This window comes from Psammomys obesus, unplaced genomic scaffold (assembly GCF_907164565.1).
Source record: "Psammomys obesus unplaced genomic scaffold, mPsaObe1.curated_primary_1811, whole genome shotgun sequence".
Taxonomy (NCBI): domain Eukaryota; kingdom Metazoa; phylum Chordata; class Mammalia; order Rodentia; family Muridae; genus Psammomys; species Psammomys obesus.
Window position 1 is genome coordinate 14,189,368 of NW_026592890.1, and position 9,619 is coordinate 14,198,986.

General features: G+C 39.9%; 1 protein-coding gene across 2 annotated transcripts in view; it reads left to right on the plus strand.

Moving 5' to 3' along the window:
• The first annotated feature begins 337 nt into the window (after window positions 1–337).
• The window catches only part of Chd1 (chromodomain helicase DNA binding protein 1), a 69,599-nt gene continuing 60,317 nt past the window's right edge, over window positions 338–9,619 (plus strand). For both annotated transcript variants that reach the window (XM_055615965.1, XM_055615966.1), the window contains exon 1: window positions 338–529. In XM_055615965.1, the coding sequence (XP_055471940.1) occupies window positions 477–529 (53 nt within the window). In that variant the 5' untranslated portion in view covers window positions 338–476. The remainder of the gene's footprint in view (window positions 530–9,619) is intronic.

Below are 9,619 nucleotides of genomic sequence, written 5' to 3' on the forward strand. Positions count from 1 at the left end.
AGTTAACAAGTAGCATTTTCCACTCTCTGCGCGCATGTATTTGTTACATGGTACCACTTTGTTTTAATTATCTATATAAATAGTGCTACACAGTAGCACTTAGTCTGGAAAAGTTCCGCCCTACGAATCTTCAAATTCTTTCTGTCAAAGTGGCACTAGCAGAGGCAGGCTACATTTCACTAAGTAATTAAGAATGTAAGTTCTTGTGAGTGAAAGGCTTCCACGTCTTGCCACTGTTAGTCTGATGGCCTAGGTACATTTCTGGAGTTCTAAATTGGGCTTACATCTTTTCCTACAGTAAATATTTTTAACTGCTAATGTATTTTCCCCAGGTGACTCAGAGAAGGCTCCAGGAAACCCGTGAAATTGAAGAAAATTCATCTTTGAAATTTTGACATTTGAGGAGATTGGCATTCATACCATCTTGTATTAATCTGAGAAGATTTGTGTTTATTTAAAACTCACTGATATTTACAATGAATGGACACAGTGATGAAGAAAGTGTTAGAAACGGCAGCGGAGAATCAAGGTAAGCAAGCACTTTAAATCGGCTGTTACCTGAGAATTGAAAATGTGTTTGAGTGTTTTTATAGAATTGTCTTATCTAGGGATAAGTTAAAAAGGTCCTAATTGCAGTTTTGCTGACATTGGAGGGTGTGTTTGTGTAAAGCTAGGGAACAACTATAGAAGACTTTGACTTCAGTTATCCATTGCAGGTTTATATTGTTTTGAGTTAATTGAAGCTGGAACAGTAAAGAGACATTGAAATTGGTTTGACCGTTATTGAACTAAGTAAATGCAGTAAGAATTTCTACACTCCTGCTTTTCTGGCATTTTTGTGTTCTACGCCTGTGTTATCCATTGTGGTAATGGTAGCCACTAGCCACATGCAGCAGTTTAGATTATGAAGTATTCAAAACTCTGTTAGGCTCACCAGTGTTTCAGATGGTAAGTAAATGACGTGTGTCCAGTATATTGGACAGCACTGATGGGAAATAGTTCTAGCACAGTAGAAAACTTTGGACAACATTGATGTGAATTGAGTCTGTTTTATTTTATTTTTTATATTGGAATTTTTACTTGGACCATATTTCTTTTCTTTTTCAAGTTTTATTAATTACAGTTTATTCACTTTGTATCCCAGCTGTAGGCCACTACCCATCCCCTCGCCCTCTTCCGTCCCTCTTCTTCCCCCCCACCCCAGTCCAATGATGGGGAGGTCCTCCTCCCCTTCCCTCTGACCCCAGTCTATCAGGTCTCATCAAGACTGGCTGCATTGTCTTCCTCTGTGGCCTGGTAAGTCTGCTCTCCCCTCAGGTGGAGGTGATCAAAGAGCCAGCCCTTGAGTAATGTTGAGCCATTTTTCATGTGTAAGACAATCTCTTTGTCCTCTTTCCCACCTTTCTAAGGCAGGGTTGTGGTATAGCTCAGGCTGGCCTCAACAAGAATTCCTATCCTTTACCAAATGGAGCCCTGAGATTATAGGCTTATACCGCTGCCTGGTCTAGAAGTTAAAGGCTGGGAGTGGTGGTACATGCCTTTCATCCCAGCTTTTGGGAGGCAGAGGTAGGCAGAGCTCTCTGAGTTGGAGGCCGGCCTGGGGGGACCCATGTACCGGGAAGAGAACATTGGTTCTCAGAGGTTGTGCTGGTAGTCTCCTATGCAGCTTCCTCTTGTTTTGAGGTCTTTTATTTTCTCTTCAGCCGTGTCATCGATACTTCCTACCCTCCCCCATGCTTCCATTGTAAGGCTGCACAGATAAAAGTGATTGTGCCTAGTTAACTGAGAAGATAGACTCTACAGACAGGATTTCCTTATTTTGTGGAAGCTTCTGAAATGAGGTTGCCATTTGGTATTTTGGGTTGGATTTAGCTTTTTTACAGAAAAAGAAATGTGGAGGCGAAGGGGTTGATTCTTTATCAAGCAGGCCTCTAACTATTGATGAAGAAAGAATTCTTGAGAAGTGATTCTTTGTCAATGCTTTAACTGGTAGTTTTGAAACTTTTTTGCTTAGAAATGTGGGTTAGGGCTGAGAGGGGAAGCAGATGCAGGCTCCTTCCCCTAACCAAGAAGCTATCAGCAATTGATACATGATGGCAAAGGAAAAATTAGTTTTCTTCAAAAAATGGCACTTGGTATATTAGCTATATTTCTAGGCAGGCCTCATGCGCAGGAGTAGTTGGCCAACACAAAGCTTCAGTGGTAGTTTGTAGATTTTTTTTTTTTCTTCATTTTGTTTGAGCTTTTTTTTTTTTCCTTATTGGTGTTTGGCTTGTATATAATGTTTTTTGATTTTTGTTTTAGTGGACCGACCTTTCTTCCTTCCTTCCTCCCTCCTTCCCTCCCTCCCTTCCTCCTTCCTTTTTTCCCTCCCTCCCTCCTTCCCTGCTATGTCAGAATAGATTGTATGAAGACAATATTTTTCATGACACATGTCTTATGATCCTAACACCCAGGAGGTAGAGTCAGATTTCTGTATTCAAGGCCAGCCTGCACTATTTAGTGATTTCCAGGCCAGCCAAGTTTGAAAAAAAAAAAAAAGTAAGTTTAAAAAAAAAAATAAAAGCAAAATCATTTCTAGAGTAAGTATTTCTAGAGTAAGTACTTTTTAAATGCCAGGCCAGGAAGTACCTATAAGTTTTGGTAGAACACAAAGCTGTAGCTGAAGCCATGCTCTCTAAACATAGTGCTGGTCTGGTAGGTTTCAAGCCATTGGTTCCACCTATGTGGAGTTGGGTTGTGGTCAGGTTCTTCAGACCCTACTTAGCATTTTAAAGATCACATTCACTGATTAACTTTGTTCTCCTGGACATCGAGCCGAAGGCCCTACACGTAGACAAAGTGTTCTGCGACATCTGCGCCCACAGATCTTCATCCTAAGGGTAGTTTGAAGAATTATTTAGTTCTGTAACGGATTTAAGGGCAAGTATTTGAAACGTGATCCTATTTTGTGTATTTTTTGGACTACTAGCAGATGCTTGTTAGGTTCAAGCATCTTTTATTAAGTTTATCATGTGGATTACTAATTCGATACTTCAGTCTTTAAATCAGTGATTCTCAACCGTTCTAACCTTCAGTCTTTAAACCAGTGATCAACCATTTAATGTAGCTCCTCATGACATGCTGATCCCCAACCATGAAATTACTTTGTTTCTGCTTCATTACTATAATTTTGCTACTGTTATGAATCACAGTGTAGATATCTGATATGCAGGATACCTGACATGTGACACCTGGAAAGGGTCATCAGCCTCCCAAGGGGGTCCAGGTTGAGAACTACTGCTCTGAATATATATTGTGCCCTTGAATAATTTTTATAGAGTGGGAGACATTGGCAATTTGCTTTAATAGCCTTACTTAGTCTGTAGTAGTTAATGGAATCCATTGACCTGATTCTTACTGTGCACACAGTGTGAGGTGCACAGGGTGTAGAACCTAGAACCTTGTGTATACTAGGCAAGTTTTCTACACTGACTTAGATCCCCGACCTAAAATCTTTACACAGGGTTAATAATGTGTGATTTAGTATATTAGTAGGTACTTTAAAAGATTTGACGCTTTCTGTGTACGAGCGTTTTGTGTGCATGTATGTACATGTACATGTGCATGCAGTGTCTGTGGGGGCCAACAGAGGGCGTCAGATCCTGAAATGATTTACAGATGGTTGTTATATGGGTGCTGGGGATTGAAGCCAGGACTTCTCTTAGTGACTGAACCATCTCTCCACGCCAATGTGCATATTTCAAATATGTGTGTAAGCTTTATATTTATATGGAGGAGGCTTTTGTACTGTACTAAACTTTCATGTTTCATAGAAAATGCTTTAACTTGTTTGTGCCTGAAGAACCTTTTAGGATCTTAGTATTTACTAATGGTGAGTAGAGAAATAGGAAATAGGATTAGTGGAAGTGTGCTGAATGAAAACCAATTTTCATGGTAATTGCTGTGAACACTATAATATGTATTTTCTTTTTAATTGTTATATATGATGTATCTAGGTGGTATATATTTATATAAATTATAATTAAAATAATAATCTTCAGTTTACAAGTAGGATTTACCAAATTAAAATTTCTTCTAGAAAACTATAAAGTTTGGTCAGAATTACCTCAGTAGTAGATAACTATACAGAATGCAGTCTGAGGTTAGGTTCCCAGTGCAGCAGAAGGGTAGGGCATTAGAAGACCTACAGGCTAGTCTGTTGGGTTTAGGAAACGCCAGACAAAGCTCACAGGCGCCCCTTCCCTTTTTCCAGTGCTGTGGGGTTCCCCTAGGCTTCATAGAAGTAAGTGCCCGAGCGCTGACTGTCTCCCTGCACTCTAGAACTCTCTGCTGTATAACCCAGGTTGGCTTTAGTTTGGATCATCCCTGTCTTTGCCTCCCAAGAGCTTGACTGGATTACAGGTGTATGCCATCAGTATCTGTCTGGTTCAGGTCACATTTTTTTTTTTTGTTAGTGACCAGTTGAATATTGCTTGGTACACCATTTGTGAAAAATTGTCTTTTGCTGTCTGTTTTTGAAATAAGATTTTGTTTTATAGCCTATTCAACTCAAATTACCATGTAGCCCAGGACAGCCTTACCCTCCCAAGTGTTAGAAGCATGCAGTACAGTACCTGCTTAACTTGTGACTCATGTCTCCAGCCTTGGCTACTTTAAGTCGAGGATTATATAAGTATTCATATACCTTATACACATAAAAATCAGTTTATTTTTATAGACGGTGGTGTTGCACACATTTAATCCCAGCACTTGGGAGGCAGAGGCAGGAGAATCTCCTTGAGTTCAAGACTACCCTGGTCTGTAGAGCGAGTTCCAGGATAGATAGGGCTACATAGAGAAATCCTGGTCTGGAAAAATTACATTAAATTTCAGTGCTTTAAAAAAGGAGACACTGTAAAAAAAAAATGATGTACCTTGGTCTTTGCTTTACAGTCACTTTTTAAGAAACCAGTTCAGAAAGTTTGTGAAGTAATGCTAAGAAGCCTTTTCAGGAAGACAGAGAACCAGGGTGGCTCAGTTAAATATGCCTGTGGTCATTTCTGGTAGTTTAAGAAAGAGTAACTCTTAACATTTCATCTCTGAATCCACACCTCTGTTCAGTTATACTTTCTTTGAACCTTTTTCCTTATATCCTGTAGGTGCTTCTGAAGTTAACCTTCCTATTGGAAAACTCAATATGCTGCGTATTAGCAGCTTCAGCGATGGTCATCTCTGAATAGAACTGACCAAGTCACACTTTATAGTTTCCTGAGATTGAGGTCCATGTAGGTTACTATAATTAGTGTTACCTTTAGCTTGTAAGTTAAGAGAATGTGATTTTTTTCTAGTGCAGTGCTCCTCTGTATGTAAAGGCAAGATACTGTCCAGGCGGTGAGGGCCGGAAGCTATCTGTGTATCTCTGTGCCTAACTGGATCACATCTGTTGTAGTTCTGTCTTTAAAAATAAGTGTTTCTTTTGGAAAGAGTTGGTTGAAAGATTAATTTTTTTCTTTAACTTTTCTATTTTTAAATATTTACTTGGTGTATATCACAGAGTCCCGCTGTAGCCTTGATTGGCTTTGAACTTGCTATATAATGAGGCTGGCCTGGATTGGGAGCTCTACCTTCCAAGTGTTGAGATTTTGGGGGAGTTCTGGTATTGAAGGTGTCTCACTCTGCCTGGAAATGACTTTTTTCTTTTTTCTTTTCTTTCTCTCCTTTCTCTCTCTCTCTCTCTCTCTCTCTCTCTTTTTTTTTTTTAAAGTAGGAAAGTTTTAAAATGTATAGAAAGAGAAATGTTAAAACTCAGTTGTAATTCATTCTTCTGGGGCCTGTTGGGAATGTAAAGTTGGGTTTCATCCTAGAGTCTTATGTTTTACCAGATTCGTAAATGATTTGTCTATGTGTTAAGTTCATAGGTATGTACATCCATATAATGCATAAGTAAAATGACTAAAGTAACTCCGACAAAGGTGATTTAGGTAGATTTTAAAATGTCTACCTAAAGTAAGCCAGCCACTTATTCCTGCAGCTTTTGTTACTGGATTAGGTTGTGTTTTCTGTGAATTCCTGAAGAACAGTGTCCTGAGTCATGCCAGAAAGAGGCTAGGTAAATTTTATTTGCTGTGGCAGACAGCGCACCTGTTGATTTTCTAACTGGAGCAAGCCCGGTGCACGCAGGAGGGCGCTGCGTGTCACAGGAAGTCTGGAACACCTTCCCTCAAAGCTCCTTCATTATCTACAGTTACAGCTCTGCTTTCTGGGAAGGAAAGGAAGGCTTATAGACAGTTTTGAAATAGTTCAAAATTTTATTTGTGCGTGTGTGTATGCCAGATTTGTATGCATGACTGAGGAGGCCAGAATTAGGGTGTTGGATCCCATGCAGATGGAGTTACAGACAGTTGTGAGCTATACCACATGGGTACTAGGAACTGAACTTGGGCCTTCTGCAAGAGCAGCACCATCTCTTCAGCTCCTATAGCAGTTTTAAAAATCAGTCTTAATGTTGTTGATAAGGAGGCCTGGGAGCTGGCTTAGTGGGCACGTGCCTGCTTGCTACACAGCATGTAGGTATGGGTTTGGATCCCATACCCACATAAAAAGCTGGGCATGGGGCCACTACCTGTAATTCCAGCATTGGGACATAGAGACCTGCCTAGTGGGTGAGTTCAAGGTTCAGTGAGAGGTCCTGACTCAGACAATAAGGTAGGGTACTGGGAAGATGGTGGAGCAGCTCAGGGGACTTACTTGATAAGCAAACTTTGGTTTTGATTGAGGCCCTCTCAGTATATGGAACTAGGAAATATACATGTACATATATTTAAGCTAGATCTGTATAAGCCAGATCTGCAGACCAGGCTGGCCTCCATCTCAGACCTGCCTGCCTCTGTTTCCACTTCTGAGTGCTGGAATTAAAGGCGTGGGCCACTACCACCTGGCTCTACAGGGTTCCTTCTAACTGCACTCTTGCTTTCTTAAAACTTGAGCATCCAACAGTGGGAAACCTGGCTCAGGTTATCCATGTACTCATATATATTAAACTTAAAACAGATACAAAATAGGTTCAGAATGTTTAGACCTGAATCCCAGGAGAAACTAATTTGCTAACTTGAATGCAGCTGTATAGTTATATTTAGCCTTGCAGTATCCACTCATCCCAGTGTTTTCCAAAGTTACTTTTTAGCTCATTTTCCCCTTCAGTGTTTTCAAATTTGTAGTAAAGATCATATCCCCCAGTAAAGAAGAGCTGTTCTCTAATAAAGAGAATCTATCATTTTAGTTTTTCCGTCTTTACCCTGAGATTTACTTCTCGTTTTGCTGAAGTTTTTGTCTTAGTTGGCATGGGGGAATGAAGGAAAGAAAAAGAAAGTGTAGTACATGATTGGATAGTAAAGAAAAAAGAGAAGACACAAACAGAAATGGACTTGTCAGATCCACTAGTTTATTTAGGGAGAGAATCTATTGTACTATAACTTCCTATAACTTAACAAATGAGAATTGCTCTTCATAATTGAAGCTATATTGTTAGCTGTTACAGTGATCATGACTGCTTAGTCAAAAGCTAGCATTTAACTACACACTAAGCTACATTCAAATGTTTCTTTGGGCAGATTTGGTAAGATGTAAGTTGCTGTTGAAATGGAAAAAAACGGAGAAAAGGTTGAAAGACCTTCCTGGTCTGTGTCCTCACTCTCTTAGAGCTGAAGCACAAGAGAAAGAACAGAGATGCTTGCCCCCTCGTGACTCTAGCTGCTGCCTCTCAGCCCTGCACTGAAGGATTTGTTATTTTTCCTTTCTTTTTCCAAAAAAGAGAGATCATCTAAAACCTCAGTAAGCTTAAATTTTTGTGTATATTAAAAATACCTTGTAACAGTACATTTTATGAGATATATTTTGACAGATTTGGTCAAAAGGCAGAATAGCTGGGGATGTTGCATTAGTGTAGTCCTTGCCTAGCATGTGCAAGAAAGAGCCAGGCCCAAGTCTTCCAGCTCTCTCTACCCCATGGAAAACAGCAGAGAACATTTTAATTGTGCACAAAAGGTGGGGAATCTTAGAAGACAGTAAGTGTTCTCAGTAGGATTGAATGGAAAGTCATGAGAGCAATAGGCGAGGGGGTTCAGAACAAACAGTTTTAATTCCCTCAGACGGTGATGCTTGTTTTTTGTGGCAGAGGTAGGTTATGATTATCATCTTCTGGTGTAGTAACATCCACAGTAGTTTATAGAGTAGGAGGGTTTTTGTTTTTGTTTTTGAGACAGGGTTTCTCTGTGTAGCACTGGCTGTTGTCCAGGACTTACATTGTTGACCTGTCTGACCTCAAACTCACAGAGATCCACCTGCCTCTGTCTCCTAAGTGCTGGTCCTAAAGGTGTACACCACTACACTGGGCACTAGTTTTATTTTAATTTCATGAATGTTTTGCCTAAGTGTTGTGTGTGCCTGCCTGGTGTCCATGGAGGCCTGAAGAGGGTGCTAGAGCACCTGGGATTGGACTTGGAGATGGTAGTGAGGTGCCATGTGAGTGCTGAGAGCAAAACCTAGGGAAGTCCTTGGCAAAAGCAGTAGACATTCTTAGCCTCTGAGCCATCTTTCCAGCCTCTAACGTTCTTCTTTTTCTCAGAGTTATAAATAACTGAATCCTGAAATTCATTAATAAGAGAAAATCACTTGACTGTTTATTAAGTAATTGGCTGTATAAATGAGTGTTGACACTGTAAATAACTTTTAATCCTAGCCATGGCATGTACTTTATACCAAAGGATTAACCTGATGTGCAGTCATTTTGTAGCATTATTCAGTGGGTGACTCACAGTAGATGCGTTTTATGCTTACATTTGGCCTTCTCTCATGGCAGATGCATACTGATGAAATAGCAAACTATAAATAATTGTTTTAAACTATATAGAGAATTGGTTCATTAACTCAGGACCCTTATTTCTGTTATCTGGGTAGGTTTGTACATTTCAACATAAATGAAACAATGTTGACAGAGGGAGGTAGCAAATTAATACAAAAGCACTAATAAAAAATGAGTTTGTGAGCAACAGCTTCAAGTTTTTTATTATGATATTTATGCCTTTTACCTGTTTTGTTAGACATACACAAGGTTTTTTGTTTCTAGTAGAGACCCCTGCTCATAAGTTGTTAAAGAGAAAAACAAGTGAAATCAAATTATCGATTGTAAAATGTTTGTGCATTGAATAAACCGGACAGTGTATTAGAGACCATCCTCTCCACCCCCTAGCACAGGGCCTCAATGCAAATCTTTTCACTGTTGGGTAGGTGTGTGCTACTCTTTGATGCTATGGGTTCCTTTAGCCTGGATTTGTGTTCTTACACTTGTCCTGGCTAGTGGAGCAGCTTTATTGTCCTTAACATAAGCTCTCTAATTATCCAGTGGTGGTCATTTCCTTTCAGCAGGAAGTTGTGTGGGAAGTGGTGGGAAGTGGAGAGAAGAAGATGCAGAAACCACGCCTCCTTCTCTCCGCTCATTTTATCTGCTGAGATCGGCTCAGATGGCCGCACCTAGCCGAAAGCTACAAGGGGACTTCTTTCTCATTTTCTTTCTTTCTTTCTTTCTTTCTTTCTTTCTTTCTTTCTTTCTTTCTTTCTTTCTTTCTTTCTTTCTTTCTTT